General features: G+C 33.5%; 1 protein-coding gene across 5 annotated transcripts in view; it reads left to right on the top strand.

Annotated features, from left to right (window-relative positions):
- EXOC6B (exocyst complex component 6B) overlaps positions 1-24,057 on the top strand; it is a 742,202-nt gene that overhangs the window by 373,499 nt on the left and 344,646 nt on the right. For all 5 annotated transcript variants that reach the window (XM_012475649.2, XM_064364233.1, XM_064364234.1 and 2 more), the window contains 3 exons: positions 17,379-17,462; positions 17,800-17,846; positions 19,262-19,382. In XM_012475649.2, coding sequence (XP_012331072.1) covers positions 17,379-17,462; positions 17,800-17,846; positions 19,262-19,382 — 252 coding nt within the window. The remainder of the gene's footprint in view (positions 1-17,378; positions 17,463-17,799; positions 17,847-19,261; positions 19,383-24,057) is intronic.

The following is a 24,057-nucleotide window of genomic DNA, read 5'->3' as shown; positions in this document are numbered from 1 at the left end:
TCAGTGGACATTATGATGCCTTTGATATAGATATTTGTATTACTTTTTATTTCTTTAAGAAAAGAGAACTAAGGAAATGCTTTTATGTATTTTTCTAAATGTCATTGTTCATCATTTTTAGATAAAATAGAAAAATTTGAAGAAATCAAATTACTTGCAATTTCACAGTTTTGGTCTGCTTCCTTGCCGACATTATCCTTTAGACATGTTTAATTTATTTTTTTTTTAATTTAATCATACTATATTTCTTTATAATGTGCTTTCTCTCCTTTAACATATACCATATCACAGATATTCATGTGAATAAATATAGACCCAATGTTATTGTTTTTGTTTCTACTGCATGCAGTGTTTTTGGAGATGATCATTATGATGATAATGGCTACCATTTATTGAGTACTTACTGCATTCTAGGTACCATATTATATGATTTGCATACATTTTCTTATTTCATCTTTATGACAGCACTGACAAGTATATGTTAATATATTCATTTTGCAGGTAAGGCAATTGAGGCGATTTAGAGAAATAAAATAAATTTCTTAAGATCACATACTTTGCGGTAAGCCAAAGCTCCAAACTCCTAATATTAGAATGTGAGCCTAAGTTCTTTTACCTGTTCACATTTAAATACTTTTGCCTTCACTTATCTGATTATCATTTTAGGTAAAATTATTAATTTGAATTAAAGGGCATATTCATTTAAAGTTTTCTGATACCTACTAGCCACTCAGAAACGTCAAAACTTTGCATTCCTTAGAAAAAGAATTTTGGTGTACAGTTTTACCATATTCTCAACTATACTGGGTGTTGTGTTGTTTTATTATTTGGTAGGGAAAAAAATGGCATAATGTTAATTTCACTTGTATTTTAAAAATCACTATTTATTATGGACATTTTTCTAATGTTTAGAGGCCATTCATTTCCTTTTTGTATATGCACAGAATGTTTATGTTTTATTTATTAAGAAAAATACTTTTTTGTCTGATATGTGTGTTTTGGAATTCATATATGTTGTTGCATTTATCAGTATGTTTTCCCTTTTTATTCTGGGGTGGTATTCCATTTTATAAATACCAAAGGACATTGGGCTGTTTCCACTTTGGAGCTTATAGTGAATCAAGCTGCTATGGCTTTTTTTTTTTTTTTTTTTTTGAGAAAGAGCCTTGCTCTTGTTGCCCTGACTGAAGGCATGATCTCGGCTCACTGCAATCTTCACCTCCTGGGTTCAAGTGATTCTCCTGCCTCAGCCTCCTGAGTAGCTGGGATTATAGGTGCCCACCACCACACCTGGCTAATTTTTATATTCTTAGTAGAGATGGTGTTTCACCGTGTTGGCCAGACTGGTCTCGAACTCCTGACCTTGTGATCCACCCAACTCAGCCTCCCGAAGTGCTGGGATTACAGGCGTGAGCCACTGTGCCTGGCCTGCTATGGCATTCTTATACAAGTCTTTTAAATGGACCTAGGTACTCTTCTGTCTTGAAAAAAATACTTACTAGCTATCTTTTTGTTGAGGATATCTAGATTTCCATTGAAGTCAGATAAAATACCCTGTATATTTCAACACTTTGAAACTTAGGGAGATTTTCTTAATGGTCTAGCACATAGTATAATTTGGTAAATGTCAGTATGCACTTGAAAAGAATGTAGATTTTATAGTTGTTAGAGTGTTCTACAAATGACATTTTGACTTGCCATTACTTTCTGATTTAGTTCTGACAGTACATGGAGAAAATATTTAAGATAATTGTATTATAAATGGAGAAGGATAGAGATGTAAAGGGAAGTAAGGTTTTTACACTTCTCTGGAACTGGTAAAATGGAAACACCAGTATCCTATGGTAAATTATATATGTATAATGTAATATCTAGATTAACCACTAAAAAATGTATAAATAGATGCCCTTGAAAACACTGCAAATACATAAAAATGGAATTCTAAAAAATGATTATTGAGGGAACCCATAGGAAGGCAAGACAAAGGAAACAAACTAAAAACAAACAAACAAAAAACAGACAGAAGTAAGCTCTAACCTGTAAATAGTTGTATTGAATGCAAATTATCTAAATATATCAATAAAAATGCAGATATTGATAAAATGGATTAAGAAATATTGTCTATAGGAAAATCAATTTAAATATAATGATCCAGCAGGTCGAAAGTAAAAAGGAAGGGAAAAAATACAACATGGAAACATTGATCAAAGAAAAGCAGAGTAGTCTCTATTAATATAAAATGAAGTAGACCTCAGAGCAAAGAAAATTACCAGAAACAGAGGTATACTATATAATGGTAAAAGGGTCAATCCATCAAGAAGTTGTATAACTTTAAATGATTATGCCCCAAACAACAAAACTGCAAAATATATGAAGTAAAAACTCATAAAACAGAGAGGATAAATGGATGAATCCACTATTATAGTTAAAAATTTCAAAACTCCTAAAAATTTATAAAACGACTGGGCAGGATTTCAGCAAGGATATTAAAAAAAAAGTCAACCAGTAAGATGATAAACTGACATTTATAGAACACTGTATACAACATCAGTAGAATATGCATTCTTTTCAAGCATCCATAGAACATATACTAAGAGCATACCCCAGGCAAACAGACTTCAGCAAATTTTGAAATTGCACATAAACCTCAGTGGAATCAGACTAGAAATTAGTAACACAACTATAACAAGAAAATCTCCAAAAAATCTGAAACTAGATAATCCATTTATATATAATGCCTGAGTCTAAGGGGAAGTCTCAAAGGAAATAAAATTATGTATTGAACTGAATGAAAATTAAGATTTGTGGGACATAGTGTTGAGAATGAAATTTATAACACTAAACTGTTTATACTGGAAAAGAGTAAAAGTCTCAAATGAATAATATAAGCTCTCATCTCTAAAACCTAGGGAAAGAAAGGCAAAATAATCCCAAGGCAAGTAGAATGAATGAAAGAATAATAAGAGCCAAAATCATGAAATTGAAAGCTGGAAACAATAGAGGAAATCAGTGAAATAAAGAGATTTTTCTCTTTCCAAGATTTATAAAGTGGACAGACTTCCAACATGACTGACAAAAAGAAAGAATAAACAGATTATTAATATTAGGCATAAAACTAAAAGAAGGAATATCAATAGAGACACTATTGATATGAAAAGGATAAAAAGAGAACACCATGAACAATTCTACATACAGAAATTTGACAATATAAAAGACATTTGTTAATTCTCTGAAAAACACAAACTACCACAATTCATCCAATATGAAATGGATAGTATGAATAGCCCTATGGCTATGAGGGAAATTGAATTAATAATTTATAAACTTCCATCTAGGACTGGGCACAGTGGCTCACAACTGTAATCCCAGCACTTTGGCAGGCTGAAGTGGGAGGATCGTTTGAGCCCAGGAGTTTGAGACCCGTCTGGGCAACACAGTGAGATCCCATCTCTAAAAACAAACAAACAAACCAAAGAAACAAAAACTTCTTTCTAAAATCTTCAGGCTCAGATGGGTTCACTGGGGAATGCTACCAAACATTTATAGACGAATTAACACCAATTCTGCAGAATCTCTTACAGAAATCAGAAATGGAGGGAATACTTTTCAATTCATTTTATGCAAAATTTTAAAACAAAATGTTAAATAGATTACAATAATATATAAAGTGAATATTTGACCAAATCAGGTTTATTTCAGGGTTTTGTAAGGAAAAAAAATCACATGATCATACCATTTGATGCAGAAAAAGCATTTGACAAAATCCAAAACACATTCATGCTTTAAAACAACAACAAAACTTCTTCAAAACAACTTCTTCAACAACAAAACTGGATAAAAAATATGCAAAAACCATGTTCCCCTAAAATTAGGAGCAAAGCAAAAATATCTGCTCTCACAACTTTTATTCAATATAGTGCTGGCAGTTTTATCCAGTGCATTAGCATAAAGAAAGGAGATAAAGGGCATGAAGAATGGAAAGAAAGAAATAGAACTATGTTATTTGCAAATAACCCAATGATTGTCTATACTGAAAATCCTGAAGAATCCAGTACTAGGACTAATAAGTGAACCACCTAGTACTAATAAGTGAGTGCAGCAAGATGGCAGGATATAAGATAACATATATTAATTAATTATTCTCCTGTATACTCACAATGAATATGTAACACTAAAAGTTAAAATATAATACTATTCATGATTGCTTAACAAAAAGAAATTCTTATATTTAAATCTAAGAAAAATCTACCATATTTGCATGCTGAAAACTACTAAATGCTGATGGATAAAATCGAATATGTTAATAGATGGAGAGACATACTGTGTGTGTAGATTGGAAGACTCAACATAGTAAACATACCAGTTTTTCCTAGGTTTTTACAAAGATATAATGAAATTTTTATAAAGTTCCAGCAAGATTTTTGTAGATACAAACAAGATTATTCTAAAATTTGTATTCAAAGGCAAAATAACTAGAATAGCTAAGACAAATTTTTAAAAAAGAATAAATTAGAGAAATTAACTCATGCAATTTCAAGACTTATTATATAGCTACAGCAGTCAAGATGGCATGGTATTGGCAGAGGCTAGACTGATACATCAGTGAGACAGAATAGAGAATCCAGGAATAGATTCACACAAATATTTGACAAAAATAATTCAACAGATAGTGCCAGAACAATTGAACAGCCATAGACCAAAGAGAGAGTGAGAGTGAGCGTGAGAGAGAACTTTGAGCTAACCTCCCATTTTATGCAAAAATTATTATTACATTTTATACAAAATAGATTATGAACTTAAATGCAAAACTATGCAAACTTCAAAACATTTAGAAAAAAATAGAGGAAAATCTTCAGAATCTAAGGATAGTAAGAGTTCTTCAATTTCCCTCTAAAAGTACGAACTTTCTTTTAGTGTAAAGGAAAAAAATTGGTTAGCTGGACCTCATCAAAATTAAACACTTTTACTCTACGGAAGACTTTGCTGAGGATAAAAGATACAGTGAAGTGGGAGAAAATATTGGCAAACCACATATCCAGGAAATGAGTCCTTACATATCTAGAATATATAAGTACTTTAAAAAACTCAAACAAACAAATAAAAGAAACAATGCAAGTAGGAAAATGAGCAAAAGGCATGAAGAAACAATTCACCAAGGCAGATATACTGATGGCATATAAGCACATGAAAAGATATTCAACATCATTAGTCATTAGAGGAATTAAAATTAAGGTCACTACACTCCTATCAGAATAGTGACATCAAATGTGCATGAGGTTGCTGGTAAGAATATAAAATAGTAAAATGTAAAATAGCATAGTCACTCTGGAAAACAATTTGGCAATTTCTTGAAAAATTAAACAACAACTTCCATATGACACTGCAATTGTACTCCTGGGCATTTGTCCCAGAGAAATAAAAATAAAATAAATGAAATGAAAACAAGTAGATTTCAGGCAGAAAACTATACAGGAGTGTTTATAATAGCTTCATTTATAATAGCCCCAAACTGGAAACAACCTAGATGTTCTTTAACAGGTGAATTGTTAAATACCTACGGTACATTTATATCATAGAATACTACTCAGCAATATAAAGAACTGTTGATACATGCAACAAACTAGATGAATCTCTAGAGGTTTATGCTGAGTAAAATAAGCTAATCACAGAAGGTTACATACTCCATAATTTCATTTTTGTAACATTCTTAAAATGACAGAATTATATATTACATAGAAATGAATATAGAAATTATATAGAAATTGAGAACAGATTAGTGGTTCCTGGCATTGAAGTAGGAAATAGAGATGGAGAGCAGTGGATATGACTGTAAAAAGATAACTTGAAGGATTCTTGTGTCTGGAAATGTGCATCTTGACTCTAACAGTATCAACATCCTGATAGAGTGAATATTGTACATAATATAGTTCCCTAAAATGTTTACATTTGGGGACTGGGTAGAGTACACATGGGGTCTGTCTCTGTTACTTCTTATAACTCCATGTGAATTTGTAATTAATTCTTTCATAATAAAAAGTCTGAATAAAAATTGGTGATGAAGCAAATTTTATTCAACTTTTAGTTTCCTTTTTTCTCTTCATCTGTATTCTTAGATTATTTATCAGATGTAGATCTAATATTTATCCACTTTCTCTGTTTTTACTATTCTGCCTATTTTCTGAACATCTGAAGTTTAGTATGACAGATTTATTTATTCTTAGATTCTAAATTGGTCAGTTTCTATACAGTTTCTGTTAATAGGGGGTGAGGGAAGGCATAGATTATTTATACGAGATTTCCCCAGTCCTCACTTAACTATACAAAAGGCTATTTTTGTGTGTGTATGTGTAGCAAATGTGATTTTGAGATGCTGGGAGAAACCATGTGTCTTTAATAAAATATCCATTACACACATTTATATATCATAAAAATAACGTGTATAACTCTCAGTTTATAAAGTACTTTGAGCCTCAGATTTTGTGCTTTTCCTGGCGTTGACTTCCTTATATACATGGGAAGTCACTTAGAAGCTCTATGCCTAGTTTTCTTGTGTAAAATCTTATACTGTACCTTCTGTTTAAGCCAGTACTTTCCATTATGAGGATTATTAACAATCTCTCATTGCCTTCATCTGTAACATGTTGGTATTATTTTAATTTACATTTTGAAATGCGACATTTTCCTATTAGCTCTTTAGAAATTGTTAAGAGGCTCTATTCCTTTTGGCAACATGAAACAGGTTAAATTGTTTGCATGGAAAATTTTAAACTTCCAAACTGTGAAGCACCTTAGCAATTTAGAAGATTGACAAGTGTAAGTTAGGTCAGCAGAAAAGACTTAAAAATTGGCAAGTGTGAAATTGAGTATATGAATAATAACTTTAGAAAACTACCAACTTTTGGAATAGTTCTTTGGAGAAAATGTAGAAAAGCCCGATTTTGTTCATGGTAATAAAAGTAATGACTCTCCTTTCTCATCATATGCAGACATTCCGTTAAGAATTTTTGGTGTCCTATTTTTGGGCAAATAATTTTGTTTACTTCTTTGCTCACATGCCCTTAGGTAGTTACTGGCATGTTAGGGACCACTGAAGAAAATGATGGGATTTGGGGGTAGTGGGGAGTTGTAATTTTAGTGTAAAAATTTTTAAAAATAGTAAAATAACTTGCATCTTATTTGTTTTATATTAAAAATTTTCTTATCTACAAATTGTATAAATCATATTATTTGAATAATTAGCCCATTAAAGTGCACAGTTATATGCAGGTAATTCAGTTAAGGGTTTCCCTAACAAAAGGGATATTTACCTTAAAAGTGAAATTCAATTTTTTTTCTAATGAATTAACCTTCATCATTGAGGAAGTCTGCCTTTGTTGTTGTTGTTCTACAGGTAGGTAAGTTGTAATTTTAAGCAGTTTGGTTTGCTAAGTATGATTAAGAACCATTCCCTTTGAGGTTTACCCTTTCACTTCTAAGGTACAACTGTTTATCATCTTGGGTCAAAGGTTATAAAAAGTAGTCATCAATTAAAGCTTTATTGGTTGTAATTGGTAATGCTATGAAAGGAGCCAGCCAAACTGAATCTGATAATAAAAGACTCTTTGTTAAAATATTTAATAAATTAACACTCTGTCTTGGAGAGGGGAAGCTAATTACAAAGGCCAAGATTGTTAATCATGTTTACTTTCTTCAAAAGCACAGACTCAACTACTCCATAATCATCAAACATCAGATTTCTTTCTTTTCTTTTTTAAAGTCCTACAGATTCCATCAGCCCCCGGAGGGGATGCTCTTCTATGACTCATGCTTGGGATATAGCAGCAGGAGGAAATGCCAAGACAAACATAGGTTTTAAGGGAACCTTAAAAATAAACAGGACTCTGTTAGAACATCAGACTGCCTCTGCTCTTTTCAAATAAGGGTCAGAAGTTTATGTAGATTAATTGTGTAGGCTAATTAAGTGATATCAAGAATTAGGATATTTGGAAGTAATGATATTTTTAATGATAAATTATCTATCAAAGTAAGTATCCTTTCTCCATATACAGTTTTTTTGTGAGGCGTTTTGACAGTGTTGTGGCTCTTGAAGTTTAGACATTTTTCTTTTTCATTTTTGAGGGTACATACTAGGTATATATATTTATGGGGTAGATGAGGTGTTTTGATATAGGCATACAATGTGAAATAAGCACATTATGAAGAATGGGGTATCCATCCTTTCAAGTATTTATTCATTGAGTTGCAAACAATCCAGTTACACTTTTTAAGTTATTTTAAAACATACAGTTAAGGTTTTTTTTTACTTTTATTTTAAGGTCAGGAGTATACATGCAGGTTTATTACATAAGTAAACTTGTGATTTAGACATTTTCCAAAGCCCTAATACATATAAGTGGAGCTGTGACACACACCTTCATGTCTCTTGAATGACCTTGTCATGGGAACTCTGGGAATTGGCTTTTACATCTGGGAATTCACTGTTTCTAGATTTAAGCAATAGGGGGCATCTTGGGTTTGTTCTTTTCACATATTTCTGTAGTCTGATCTTTAGGGCAGTTCTAATGAAAGAAAATTCTGCTTTGAACCTGCTGTGCAAATTAGCCATATGGTGAAGTGTAATATCCCGCTGAACATCATTACGGGACTCTATGAAAACTACTCCCCTTTTCACATGGAAGCAAATTAAAATGGCCCTTTCAGTTTTTTTTTTTTTTTTTAAACTCTGACTAAACCTGTCTTCACTTGGATGCTGTGACAGTTAAAAGGGAATTGCAGCTGCAGTCAGGGTGGTGAAATTACAGGCTTTCCTCAAGACCTAGTGGAAATATTGCTTCCTGTAGGCAAAGGTGGAAGAACAATGCTGTGTGCTTCCCTTCTTCCTTTCCCTTCCCTTGTTCTTTATGTAGTTGTCTTTAGTTGCTTCTCAATCCAAGGGTTAATTTTCTGTTATTGGGACAGACGTGAAGAACTCAGCCCACTCTCCAATAGACCCCATGCCAATATCTACCAGGAAAGACCCAGTAGATAAGAGCTATTTAGCCAAATAATGGCATAGTAAATATTTACTGAAGAGAATATAAGGTCTGCCCCCTTTTTCCTGCTGTGTAGACAGATTGCCCATATATCAGTATAAATATTTTTCTCTGCAAAAATAAGGATGTAATGTGCCACTAATGTTTAGAGGCATGGAGCTCAATAATGGTTTGAAATCTTCTGGATTTCTGTGTATATGGTGAACATTGTCACATTTCATGAAGAAAAGGAAATCCTTGGAAAGATGTTTCATCTGGCTGTCTCTTTCCCTCCCAAGAATGGGATCATGTGATTCTGACTTATTTGATTACTGGTGTACATCAAATGTCTGAATTTGTAACCTACAGCAGCTAAAATTCAGCTTTGAGTTATATTAGTAGTAAATTTTACTACTTTTATATGCAAAACCAAAAAGCCTCATTCATTTGCCCACATTGAGTGGCAATATTTTTTGTGTTCCTATGTTTTTATCCAGACAAGTGTCTGGACACATGGAGAAGAATTTGAGGTTGTCACTGGTGTTTTTATTTTTATTTTTAAACATTTATTCAGAGCCCATGTTAGTTCCAGCATTTGTATGGTGACAGTTAGTAGTATGGATTTGAAGAAAAGGAATTCAACCATTGTTGTGGAGTAAAAGTGGATCATGCTGAACTATGATGCTGGAGAAAAGATTTTTGTTGCAAAGTTCAATGAAAAAAGTATATAGACTATGACCCTATTTATATGTGTGTGTACGTACATATATGTGAAATATTGATCTATTTAGAATAGGGCAAAGTCTGTAAGGATATTAGATCTTGGTGAATGGGCCAAATGGAAACCGCAAACAAAGCCTGAAATAAGGTATGATCTAGAAAGAGGTAGTTATGCTCAAAATAGAGTGTTGGGAAAATAAAACAATATAAAACAAAATAAGATCTGAGAAAAATATATTGAATAGGGAATATGTCAAAAAGTAACAAGTAGTTATCTCTGCATTATGAGATTATGAATGGCTTCATTTTTTCTTTTTGCCCAATTTGTGTTTAGTTTTTCTATAAGTCACATATTTTACTTTTGTAATTAATAATAACTTAAAAAGAGATAAACAATGTAGAAAACACAGCTATAAACAAAAGGTTAAAAAAAGAAACTATTTCCAACATTGCCTGAGAAGTGTGTTATTTTCTGATAAAATCCAGTGCAAGGACTAATTATAAGACTGAGAATAGCAGTGGCTTTTATAGCATTTGACAATTTGCACCCTTCCCCAGGAAGTACATAGGGTGTGATATAATATTGAATATTTAAATTAAATATGAATTTAGTAAATCAAGTACCCAGTTAATTGAAGAAGAGCTTAACAGAACTTGGAGAATATTTTTTCTCTTGTTTGGGCATTAAGTAAATACAGGATATGTGTTGTGGTTATTTAGCTCTTCTTATATAGTTTCTTTATAACTAAATGATAAAAAAAAGTGGAGATTTCATTATAATAATACAGTCTTAAGTATTTAGGTTAAATTTCAGATGGTATATATGTATTCAATATAAAAAATGTCAAACAGGCTGGGCACGGTGGCTTACACCTGTAATCCCAGCAATTTGGGAGGCCGAGGCAGATGGATCACAAGGTCACGAGATTGAGACCATCTTGGCTAACACGGTGAAACCTCATCTCTACTAAAAATACAAAAACATTAGCTGGGCATGGTGGCACGCGCCTGTAGTCCCAGCTACTTGGGAGGTTGAGGCAGGAGAATCACTTGAACCCCGGGAGGTGGAAGTTGCAGTGAGCTGAGCTCACACCACTGCACTCCAGCCTGGGTGACAGAGCTAGATTCCGTCTAAAAAAAAAAGAATATAAACAAAGCCTTGCTTGGCTTCTATGTCTTTCTGTGTCTGTATTTTTTAACTTTTATCAAAATACTTTAGATGCATAAAAATCTGAAAAGTTACACCATTGATAAGTAAGACTGATAATTAGCATTTTGTCTGAATTTGAGTAAAATTTTCTCTGTTGGGCCAAATGAATGGATTGAGAAATTTAGCTGTTAGGTGATGTATTTTGATGTTATAAGCAGAGCAAATCATAACTTAGAAGACATTTTATGCCTTTCCCATTGTATGCCTTCTAGGTTAAAAATAGGTTCCTGAATTTATGAATATATTAGCCAGTGTTTTAGTCCATTTGTACTGCTATAACAAAATACCAAAGATTGGGTAATTTATAAGCAATAGAAACTTATTTCTTATGGTTCTGGAGGCTGCGAAGTCCAAGATCAAACCAATAATAGGTTCTTTTGTCTGGTGAAGGCTGCTCTTTGCTTCCAGATGGCACTTTATTGCTGCATCCTCCAGAGGAAAAGAATGCAGGGAAGGAACTCTGTGTTTCCACATGGCAGAAGAGATGGGAGGGGGCAAATCCACTCCCTCAGAGTCTTTTATAGGGGCCCTAATTCCATTCATGAGGGCCCTCCCCTTATCACTTAATCACCTCTTAAAAGCTGCATCTCTTATTACTATGTTGGTGGTTAAGTTTCAACATATTAATTTTGGTGGACACATTTAGACCATAGCAGTTGGCAACCCTTGTGGTGCATGGATTTTTCATTTTAAGGCTCCCAGAGTATGGGGCAAGGGGAATAGGGTAATTAGGTAGGGTACTGCTGGTACAGTTCGTCCTGTGCTGGAAAATATTCAAAATAATGGTGCCGTATAGGAAGATTCTGTATCACCCTGTTTTTTATTCAGTTTAAGAAGTTCAGATTATTAAACACTGGGAACTGTGTGGTAGGAGAGTATTTGTTCACATTTTATAGGCCAGTTGCTTGCTAGATGCTGGAATCAGTTTGTAGATTGCCTTTGGCATGTATTTGGACCTGGGCACATCTGTCTATGAGTTGCCGCTTCCATAATGATGTTAGATCTATAGCCAGATAAATGATGAATGGACCAAATGCAAACCACAAACCAAGCCTGAAAGTACTGGTCCAGAAATAGCTCCTCTCATTCAAAATAGAGTAATTGGGAAAACAAAACATAATAAAACAAAATGATGTCTGAGAAAATGTATTGAATAGAAAGTGTCAAAGAACATCATCCTAAAATTCCAGAGGAAACGTGACACTAAAAATGATTTTCTGTAGGAATCAAAAGAAAATTCTACCTCTATGAAACAGGAACAAAAAACTTTAAAAGAATAAATGGAGATAAAAAAATTATATGACAAGAGTAGAAATACTTACAAATAAATGATTATTACAGTAGGAGATTAAGGGCAAATATCAAAGTGGAGGCTTATAAGAAATTATAGATTAATAATTTATTCGGGCTGGGCGCAGTGGCTCACGCCTGTAATCCCAGCACTTTGGGAGGCCGAGGCGGGTGGATAACTAGGTCAAGAGATCTAGACCATCCTGGTCAACATGGTGAAACCCCATCTCTATTAAAAATACAAAAAATTAGCTGGGCACGGTGGTGCGTGCCTGTAATCCCAGCTACTCAGGAGGCTGAGGCAGGAGAATTGCCTGAACCCAGGAGGCGGAGGTTGCGGTGAGCCGAGATCGCGCTATTGCACTTCAGCCTGGGTAACAAGAGCGAAACTTCGTCTCAAAAAAAAATAATAATAATTTATTCACACATTTAATTATTTATTCAAAATTGCATACCAGTTACATGTCTGGCATTGTTGTAGGAGCTGGGAACACAACAATAAACAAGATGAACTGAGACTTTTTCTCATGAAACTTGCATCCTAATAAAAGAAGACAGACAGTAAACAATATCACATGGAGACATGTGCTAACCAAAGAATTAAAAGGGTTATGTGTTAGGCAAAATTTCCATTTTAGGTTGAGTAGTAGAAAAGTCTTTTCTAAGTAGTTGATGTTCAAAGTTTGAGTTATAAGAAAGAGCCACACATTTCCTGATGGTTCATGTCCTTTGGAGTTTTGTGCTAGATTCTTTTGTATTTTAATTCTACATGCATTTCATAGAGTCCTTTCTCTAAAGGCCTTGGTTACTATCTCTCTGCTAATGATTATGATTCTCTTGATCTATAGACCCAAATATGCCAGTTCCCGAGCACTTCTTGGAAGTCATCAATTCAATATGCCCAGTACATTAGTCATCATTATCAATCTTCCCAAATGTGGTCAATTCTCATTTTTCATGGTAGTTATGTTCTATAAAGTCACTGGAAACACTGAGTGAGTGAATGAATACTGAGCCATTGCTTTTAGGGGAAATACAGGATTAGTTTTCTGTGAGCTTCTGGTCACATTTTCATCAACCAATGAATGCATAACCTTTATTTATGCGTGTTTCTGTTTAAGGATATGTTATTTAATATATCAATTCATTAACATTGAACTCATAGCCGACAGCACTATACTCATGCCTGAGAGAAATTTATCTACCATGTGGGTTTTCTCTGTAAGGCCCATCACAGTTTTTTTGAGCTTAGAAATGCTAGACAACATGTCAGCACTATGGTTGGAGACCGTTTTAAACGGCAAAATCAGCAACCAAACGTGCAGAAATGCAAAACAATGTGTCACTGGGTAGATTATGAAAATGATACCCATTTACAGCATGAAAACTAGAATAAGAAAGCAGAGCATTGCCTTGTTTAAACCTTATCTAGAAATATATGCATTAGGCAACTCAAATTTTTCACCCCTCTGCATGTGTCTGTTGAATGACCATGAAAGAACTATGAGTATTCCTTTTTGGTTTACAAATGAATTTTAGCAAGCAGACAAATACACAAATACAGAATCTGTGAATAATGATCTACTGTTTATTCCATCAAGTTATGTTCCCTGTCTCACAAATGAAACCACCATCAAACCAGTTACCCATGTTAGAAACTTTGTATCAGCCTTCTTTCCTTCTTATTCTTTATCACCCATGTCCAATTAATTTCTAGCGTAAACCTCCTAAATACATCTCAGATTCTAACTGATCTTTTGAATTTTAAATTTTCCCTTTCTTTATTCTACTCTTTGAGGTACAACTTCCAAAATATCTAAAACGCTTATGGTCACTAGAGTACAAATACCTTAACATAATTTATGAAGCCTTCCTGCCTCATCTCTTGTCAGCCCTATACCTTATACCTCATGTTCAGCCATCAAGAACTTCTTTCAGATTCTTTGGATATGTGATGCCTTTTTTCCATTTAGCCTCTTTGTCTCCACCAGGAACATTGTTTTCCCCCTTTCTCTCTTTCTGGCTTATTCTTCTGACTCATTCTTCAATTAGAAGTATAAATGTCTCTCACACTTCCCCCCCAACACATACACACACACACACACACACACACACACACACACACACCCTACTTTAATCCATAGGATTCTGTAGTTCATTTTAATGTAATTGCTTGTTTAATTGTCAGTCTTCCATAGTAGGCTATAAATTCAGTGAGTACAGTGTGCCTATCACATGGTATATATCACATGGTAATATATACTTAGTATATATTAAGTGACTTGGTTTTTGGTGAGATTGTGTGTATTAACACAAAACTTTTGGAGCAGTGTAATACTTATGACATAAAGTAGGAAAAAATACAACTTTTACTTGCCTGCTTATTGTTTTATATCTATTTGCTTATGTCTTCAGCAGTTTTTTTTTTAATGTTAATGATTGAAAGAGCTTGGAGCTTAAGCGAAACTTCTATACTTCATCTAGTGACTTCTCTGAATAGACAGGCACTTCACCAGTTACTCAACTTGACTGGTCAAATATCTATGTCTCAAATTCCACCTTTAAGTATTAAGTTAACAAAATTGGCAGAGGGAACAGAATAACCAAAGGTGAATTTAGCAGCTCCTAAGGAAACTCCAGCTCATTTTTGTTAATGGGAAGCCAGACCTATTAGATAAATTGCTCTGTTCTTTTGTTTTTATTCTATTAAAGGAATACTTGAAAGGCAAAACTATATCCAGTTTAGAATTAAAGAGAAGCTCCTGATTTGGTTTTTATGTGGAATTTCATCTTGTATAGTTTCTATCATTTATAACAAAAAATTAAATTAGTATATGGTATAATTAGAGAGAATGCTTTCCCTAAATTCTCAAGTAAGTGTATCTTGGCTCCAAAGCATATTGAATATGTAATGTCACACTACAATAATAAAGGTTCTTTAGGGCTGTTAACCTTAAAATGAAAAGCCCTTTAGTGAATACAGAATGTAACATTTAATAATGCTACTATGCTGTGAAATGCTGACAAGTTGAGAATAACTTTAACAAACCAACTAGCAGTTTCCTCTTATTTCTTAAATGGAATCATTTGCTTCCTCATTAATTTATGGATGAAAAAAGCCTTGAAATAGCTGTGTTAATGTTTGATTTCATTTTAGAGGCAGAAAAACTTGGATACAGTTATAATCACTTTTGAACTTTAAAACTGTTGTTTTTAAGCTACACCAGGATTCAACAAACCATGACCCATGGACCAAATCCAGCCTGCTACCTGTTTCTGTAGGGCCTATGAACTCAAAATGGTTTTTAAATTTTTAAGATGAAAAGAAAAGGAATATTTCACGACAGGTGAAAACTGTGAAAAATTATAATTTGTTTCCATAAACAAGGTTTTATTGGAACACAGCCATACTTGTTTATGGCCGCTTTTGCACTACAGCAGCAGAATTGAGTAGCTGTCCACCAAGCCCTCATATATTTACTATCCTATTCTTTATAGAAAATGTTTGCCAACCCCTGAGCTACACTAGTGTCTTTACATGACTTAGTACCTTAAGTCAACTTTCTTAATTTTTTAGGACCAGTTGGGGAATCTAACAAATAAATCATCTTGAATAAAGTTCTTTATTTTTCAGGAAGGCAGAGGAAAACTAAACTAGGTATTGCATGGCATTTATACTTTTTTTTAGGTGGATGGGGCTTTTAATTTAATCATTGATTTTATCTTATTTTTAAAATAAGCACTTGCATGAGATAGTGTTCTAAGAGCTTTATAACTCCTCTAAATCCTCATCACAACCATATGATGCTGGCATCTCTACAAATGAGATAACCATGGCATACCTATTAGTGAAAGTTAAATAGTGGAACTTAAATTAGTAGAAGAAAGTTATACAGCTATTTATAGCAGTTGTATAGCTAATAAGGGACAGAATCACGATTCAAATGTAATAACCTCTGGTTCCAAAATCAATGCTGTTTACCACTGTGGTATACTGTCTTTCCATTTTTACTCTTGTTTATTTAGAAAAGCTTTGGATTAAGAGTAGAATTCAGTAATAAGTGGGGCATGATAATCTAAATTCATTGAGTTTGTATTAGTTTCCTAGAGCCACTGTAACAAAGCGCCATAAATTGAGTGGCTTAAAACAACAGAAATTTATTCTGTCCCAGTTTTGGAGGCTAAAATTCCAAAATCAAGGCATCAGAAGGGCCATGTTCTCCCTGAGACTAGGTAGAGTCTTTTGTTGTGTTTCTCTAGCTCCTGCTGGTGATCAACAATCTCTGATGTTCCCTGGCTTGCAGCTGCATCACTCTACTCTCTGCCTCTGTCATAACATGGTGTTCTCCCTGTGTGTCTCTGTCTTTTCATTTTGGCTTTTCAGGACACCAGACATACTGTATTAAGGTCCCTTCCACTAATAGGATCACATCTTAATTTAACTAATTACATGTACAGTGGCCCTATTTCCAAATATAACTATATTCTGAAGTTCCACGAAGAATATGAATTTTGGGAGACCACTTTTTAACCCAGTACACAGCTCATGAGTCAGATGTTATTCTGTAGAGGACTTCTCATTTTAAGCCCAGATACCATAAATGAACCAAGAATCTTCACGCTTTTGTTTTTTTTCGGGTTTAATCCTGTGCTAGTTATACCCTAAGGCGGATACTAATATACTGTTCTCAGTTTCTGCTTTTTTTCCTGCTTCCTATTGCCCCTTTGTTCATGATTCGTTGGAAAGCTGGTTTTTATTCTGGACATTTTCCTTCTGGAATGTTCTGTGAGTTTTTTAAGGAACATTTTCTTACCTATTATCATAACTTATGGAAAGGTTGGTTTCTCTTCTTTCTTGTGAGTTTGAGATAGTTGATTCAGATACCAGCTTTGGTGTACTGGTGGTTAAGTTCTTGTAGTTTCCTTGTAAGGATATTTTATACCCACCCTTACAGGTTTGTAAGTAAGGTTCAATAAATGGCAATAGTTATTTTTATTTTCTATCGTTATCATCACTGTTAAAATAGCAGATTTTGAGAAATGTGGTACTACCAAATTCCAGACCTGGGATCTTCTCTTTTCCCTTGAAATATAGAAGTAATTGGTTCAATTGTGTCAAAACCATTTCTGTTTTCTTTATTTTGCAGGGTGCCCGGGAAACATTTGAGAATTACTACCGAAAACAGAGGCGAAAACAGGCTCGTTTGGTACTTCAACCTCCGTCTAACATGGTAGGATTACTGTCTTCACTTTTCTCACATTTTTACTTTTCCTTGTTGTTATCTTTTGATGCTTGTGTGTGTGTATGTATACTGTATTCTCAGATCACTTTTGGTGGATGCGACTTGCAGTAAGAAAACATTATCGATTGATTGCTGTGTGTCACTCAGTGTTCTAAGTACTGGATATGTGCTGTCCCATTTCCGCTTCGTTGGTAGATAATATTATTATTTTTACCTTATCAGATATCATCTAGGGAACTGAGCCTTAAGAGATTAAGTGACTGATTTTAACTTTTTTTAAAGTAACAGAACAGAAACAATAACTTTCTTCTTTGCTTTGTTGCAGCATGAAACGTTAGATGGCTACAGGAAGTATTTTAATCAAATTGTAGGGTAGGTATATGTATATATTTATTTATTTAAGTTTATACACTTTCAATACGTAGATTTGTGAGAGTTGGAAAAATAAATCAAGTTTTCCTTGGGAAATTCTTTTTCTTTTTTTTAAATTCATTTTCTTTTTTTTAATTCTTAAGACAAGGTTTGTTTTTGATTTTTTGATGATTTAAAAGGAACATCCTGCTGGTTTCAACATTATATTGTTGGAGGGCACTTTGTGGATAAAGTGAGAAAAACATTGAATTGTAATCTTATTATACTTTATGTTTTGTTTCTTTGTTTTTGGTAGATGGAACCAAATAATCATCAAAAGTTGGCAAACTTTTTCCGAAAGGGCCAGATAGTAAAATATTTTAGGCTTAGTAGGCCGTATGGTCTCTGTCACAACTGTTTAGCTCTGTTGCTGTAGTGCTAAAGTAGCTATAGACAATACGTAAATGATGAGCATGGCTATGTTCCAATAAAACAATCTTTATAAAAACAGGCAGTGGGCTAGGTTTATCCCACGGGCTAATATAGTTTGCCACCCTCATCTAGAGTGTATATAGTGGTATGGAATTGCATTTCCCAAATAAACATCCCAGTATAGGCAGCTTGTTCAAATAGCAAAATAATGACTTTGCAGTAAATAGAAAAGGAAATAACTTGGATTCGTCATCAGGTTTGTTTTTTTTCAGATTTAAATTGTTTCAATATAATTAGTAGTTATTAAAATATATCATAAAAATTCCCTAATAAAGAAGTTTTTTTCATTAATATGAACATTTAGGCAAGGCAATGAAAAGTACATTTTAAATGCATAATAACAAGAAGCCACAACAAGATTGTTGAAAAATAACTTTGCACTTTTGAAACCTTTATATGATGCCTTTTCAACACTTTGATGAGAGAGTTTGCATGAGGGAATTATTTTGATATTTTGTGCATTGGGTTCTTAAAATATATATATATAAATAATACATAACATATATGAGGTATATAACATATATTAGCTTTTATGACCTCTTTAAAATTTGCTTTTTGAAATGTATTGATGGCTGGGTGTTTTCTTATATAACAAAATTTGCCTCTATTACTTCTACACATTTTCCTCCCTTTTAAACTACTGGATACCACTGTTAACATTTAATAGAAATGTAATACAAATGTAACTCTTTATATCTCTAGGAGTACTTAAGAAGATATCATAATCACAGACATAATTTTTAGTCCAAGTAGTCTGATTTCATTTATGATATTCAGATAACTGAGTAACTTTCTTCATTTTGTTAGTAGTTAGTGGTCATTTCAATAAAACAATGACTACTAACTTTGCATTTGATGATATCTCTTAATGCTTGTAAAACCCCAGAGATAGTAATATAACTGTAAATTCTGACAGCTGTGCTTTCTTTTTTCCTCAATCTTAGCTTTTTTGTGGTTGAAGATCACATTTTACATACAACCCAGGGCTTAGTTAATAGAGCCTACATTGATGAACTGTGGGAAATGGCACTTTCAAAAACCATCGCAGCACTCCGTACCCATTCGGTATGTAAGAAGCCCAAGGGAAGTTGTTATTTAGAGCTGATTATCTATATACTATTCAGTATTTTACTGCTTTAAAATCCACGTGTGTCTTTGCAATCACTCACTTGGAGCTATACATGTCCTTCAAAGACATAGAAGTAGCTCCTTCAAATTGTCACATTTTCTACCACTGAGCTACTTTTATAGATGCCCTTTGCAATAAGAAAACAGCAGCTAATGTCTGTTGATTATTCTATGAGTCAGGTGTTATTTTGTGTACTTTATACATACTCTCTTATTTCATCCTCACTACAACTCTAAAAAGGTAGGTATTATTATTATTATTATTATTATGTTTACCTTACAGTCTGGGAAATTGAACTTGAAAGGCTAGGTAACCAGCATAAGGCCATACAGTAAGAAGTAGAAGTTAGATTGAAACCCAGATGGTCTGACTCTAGAGCCCATGTTCTTAGCCACTATACCATTTTGCCTTCTATAGTTCCTACTAATATTATAAACACTGATTTGGTTCACAGTTCTGCTGTTACTTTTTGAAAAAAAAAAAAAATGTTCATAACATATTAAGTTGCCTAATTTTCTGTTCCTGTGATCTATTGATATATTTAAATGTGGCAGGTAGAGAATGCTGGCTCTGAATTAATCATTCATTCATTCATTCCTTTAGTATTTCTTAAAGATTGATTATGCTTCAGTAGTGGGAATATGACAGTGAACAAGATAGATAGTCTTTGCTCTCAGAGAGTTATATTTTGATTAGAAGATATATCCAGTAAACATGTGAACAAGAATATCAGTGATCATGCAATGCAGACAAGGAAGATAGAATGACAGAGTGAAATAGGATGTTTGCTTTTGAAGTGCATTCAGAGATTAAAATATCAATAAGTCACCATTTATGCAAAGAAGTCCAATTAAATGTTCATTTTAGGCCTAAAGAACAGTAGTGCAAGAAGTCTTATCTCGAAGTGTTTGAGGAAAAATAGTGAGGAGTCAATGGTAGAAGGTAATTTAGCATTAAAACAATTTCTTTAAATGACTGTACTATCCATCTAGTTGTGCTAGCTAGAAACTTAAAAATCATCTGGCCCCTTGAACTCCCTTTTCTAATTCATCCGCAGGTGTTCCAGACAGAGTAAATACTGTGTGTAAAATCTATTTTAAGGGAACATAGCCCTCTCAGAGACCTGAAAGAAGTCCAGAGTGGATAGAACATAGGGTGAAGTAAGAAAGGAGAAGTAGATAGAAGCCATGTTATTTAGGATCTACTTGACCTTTTAACCAGTGGGCTGAATGGAGTGTGTTGTGTGTGGATGTGTTCAAGGTGAAGGGTGGGATAACTTGGAGTAAGATGATCAGATTTACATTTTGAAAGATTATTCTGGCTTAAGTGTGGACAGTGGATGAGGGGTAAGAATAAATTCAAAAACAATTACTAGGCTAGTCTAGTATTTCAGGCAAGTGATAATGATAGTTTGGGTCAAGGATTGATAGATATGGAGAGATATGGATGAATTCAAGAGATTTTTAGAAAGTAGATTAATTGTATTTTCTGATGAATTAGATAGAAGAGGTAAAAAGAAAATAACTGTCAAGGAAATGCCTAGGTGAATGGTTTCCTTTCTTGGATGATAGTGTTAGTAGTTTTGTTCATCATCCCTTACATAGTATTAGCTTTCTGATATATACATTTAAAGGACCTTTTTGAATATATAAATAATATACAATAATATATAAATTATATGTAAATAAACAATATACAATATATAATAGGTTTTAAATAGAAACATGTTGTTTTTCATTTAATGGTTAATCAATTTGATTTAATTTTAATATACATAATATTGCATTTTAGTAGTTTGATAGTAGTTAGTAGTTTTTGATACAAACCTGTAAGGGTGGGTCCAAAATATCCTTACAAGGAAACTACCAGAACTTAACCACTAGCACACCAATGTTGGTTTCTGTTAGTAGTTTTGATAGTAGTTAGTAGTTTTTGGTAGTGTTAGTAGTTTTGATGGTTTGGAGTGGGGAGATGATGAGTTAATATTTGAAATGATTACTTTGTGATGCCTTTGTGCCATCCAAGCAGCAAGATCTAGATTGGTTGATATGTATGTGGGTTTGAACCAAAAAGGATATGTTATTATTGAATGTGTTGCAAATATTTCTCCTTTTTTATTTTTACTTATGTTTTTTGTTATAGTACACAGACTCTTAAATATTGATATATCTAATAATACTTATCTTAATTTTAATTTTCTCTCATTGTAAATATGTAACCAAGGACTTGATCTGACATTTAATCATTTTATTCTTTTCTCATAATAAAATCTGGCAAACTTGAAACATTTTTTACATGTTTTTTCATGTTGTGAGATTTTGAAAAAGTTGCTTATTTTATAATTAGATTTACACGTTTATATATTTACAACCACCTGTTATTTACTTTCATTTATACTATGATTAAGGATCTCATTTTTAAATTTTTTTTGCAGTACTGTACCCATTGTCTTAGGATCATTTGTTGAGTGCCTTACTTTTCCCCCTTGAGTTGTATGTTCTAAAATGTAAACATTATAAAAATATGTTTCTATATTATAATAGAAATTTTTATTAAGAACAATTTAGTCATCATCCCTTGCATGGTTATTGTTAGTTCTCTGATATATAAATTTAAAGGCCCCTTTTGAATATATAAGTAAACAATATACAATATATAATGGGTTTTAAATAGGAACATGCTGTGTTTTTTGTTTAATGTCTAATGAATTTGACTTAATTTTAATATACATAATATTGTATTCTTGGATTATATTATTATTTTTAACTGATTCATTTGATATTTTGGGCTTTTAAAGAAAATTTTTGTTTTGTTTTTATCTAGTTATTGAAAACATTGCAGTTAATACTCTTATACACATATCTTTGCACAATTATTCATAACTACAGCAAATTCTTAAGAAGTGAAAATAGTGAGTTAAATTATTTGGACATTTCTTAGATTCTAAATATTGCTCATTTGCTCTCCCAAACTATTGAACTATTTAACACTCTGAGCAGCATCTATTAGAATGCCTGTTTCTCTATTCTTTTTACTCCATAGAAAGTTATGTTTAAAAACAGAATATCATTTCTAATGTCAGAAATTGTAACTTATTTTATTACGCTTTTAAAAAAATAATACTGATATTAGGCCGGGTGTGGTGGATCAGGATCACACCTGTAATTCCAGCACTTTGGAAGGCCAAGGAGGGTGGATCACCTGAGGTCAGGAGTTCAAGACCAGCCTGGCTAACATGGTAAAACCTCGTCTCTACTAAAAATACAAAAATTAGCTGGGCATGGGCATGGTGGCTCACACCTGTAATTCCAGCACTTTGGGAGGCCGAGCCAGGTGGATCACAAGGTCAACAGATTGAGACCATCCTGGCCAACATGGTGAAACCCTGTCTCTACTAAAAATACAAAAATTAGCTGAGTGTGGTGTTACATGCCTATAGTCCCAGCTACTCAGGAGGCTGAGGCAGGAGAATCACTTGAACCCAGGAGGCAGAGGTTGCAGTAAGCCGAGATCATGCCATTGCACTCCAGCCTGGGCGACAGAGCAAGACTCCATCTCAAAAACAAGAAAAGAAAATTTTTTAAAAATTAGCTGGGCATGATAACGTGGGCATGTAGTCACAGCTAGTTGGTAGGCTGAGGGAGAAGAATCACTGGAACCTGGGAGGCAGAGGGTACAGTGAGCTGAGATAGTGCCACTGCACTCCAGCCTGGGTAACAGAGTAGGACTTCATCTCAAAAACAAACCAAAACAAAAAAACTGATATTGAAATATCTCTTCACATCTTATTTGTATATCTTCATAGAATTTCTTGTTTATATACATTGCCTTTATCTTATATTTTCACAAGTTTTTAAACATTGTACCATTATTGAAACATGGACGTTAGCCTTTAATCTTAACATTAACCTCATCTGATAATATATTGTAAATATTTTTTCTTAATGTCTCTTGCCTTTTCTGCAGCTTCAAAAAATTTTAACATTTTTGAGTAATTTCATTGATCATTTACTTTATGTGTTCTTTATTCCAAAGCATATGTGTTTGTTTATCTTTATTTGATTTTAGTATTTCTGTAGTTTCTTTTTCTACAACCATCAAAAGGTTGTTTTAGCATAGGGTGTGAGATTGGACTCTCTTTAATTATTTTGAAGATGACTCATCACTTCCAATAACATCATTGTGATAATCTGCTGTCTTAGTGGGCCCAGACTACCATAAGAAATACTGTAGACTGGGTCGCTTAAATGACAGAAATTTATTTTCTTACTAGAGAATGAAAGTCATAGATTAAGTTGACAACACAGTTAGTTACTGGTGAGGGTTCTCTTCCTGGTTTACAGAAGGCTAACCTTCTCACTCTGTCCTCACTTGACCTTTCCTCAGTGCATGCCTGCTGAAGAGGGATTGCTCTCTCCTCTTTTTATAAGGAGAACAATCCCATTGGATTAAGGCCTCACAAGTATCACTTCATTTGATGTTAATTACCTCCCAAAGGCCCCATCTCCAAATATAGCCTTACTGGGAGATAGGGCATCAACATGTGGTTTTGGGGGCGGAAACAACATTCTGTCTATCTGTCCTTTCCGTACATTTTTGAAGGCTACCTTT

The sequence above is a fragment of the Aotus nancymaae genome, unplaced genomic scaffold (genome assembly GCF_030222135.1).
Source record: "Aotus nancymaae isolate 86718 unplaced genomic scaffold, 86718_ANA_hifiasm-v0.15.2.pri h1tg000057l, whole genome shotgun sequence".
NCBI classification, from domain to species: domain Eukaryota; kingdom Metazoa; phylum Chordata; class Mammalia; order Primates; family Aotidae; genus Aotus; species Aotus nancymaae.
Note: the sequence above shows the minus strand (reverse complement) of the source record. Positions and strands in the feature narration are given on the sequence as shown.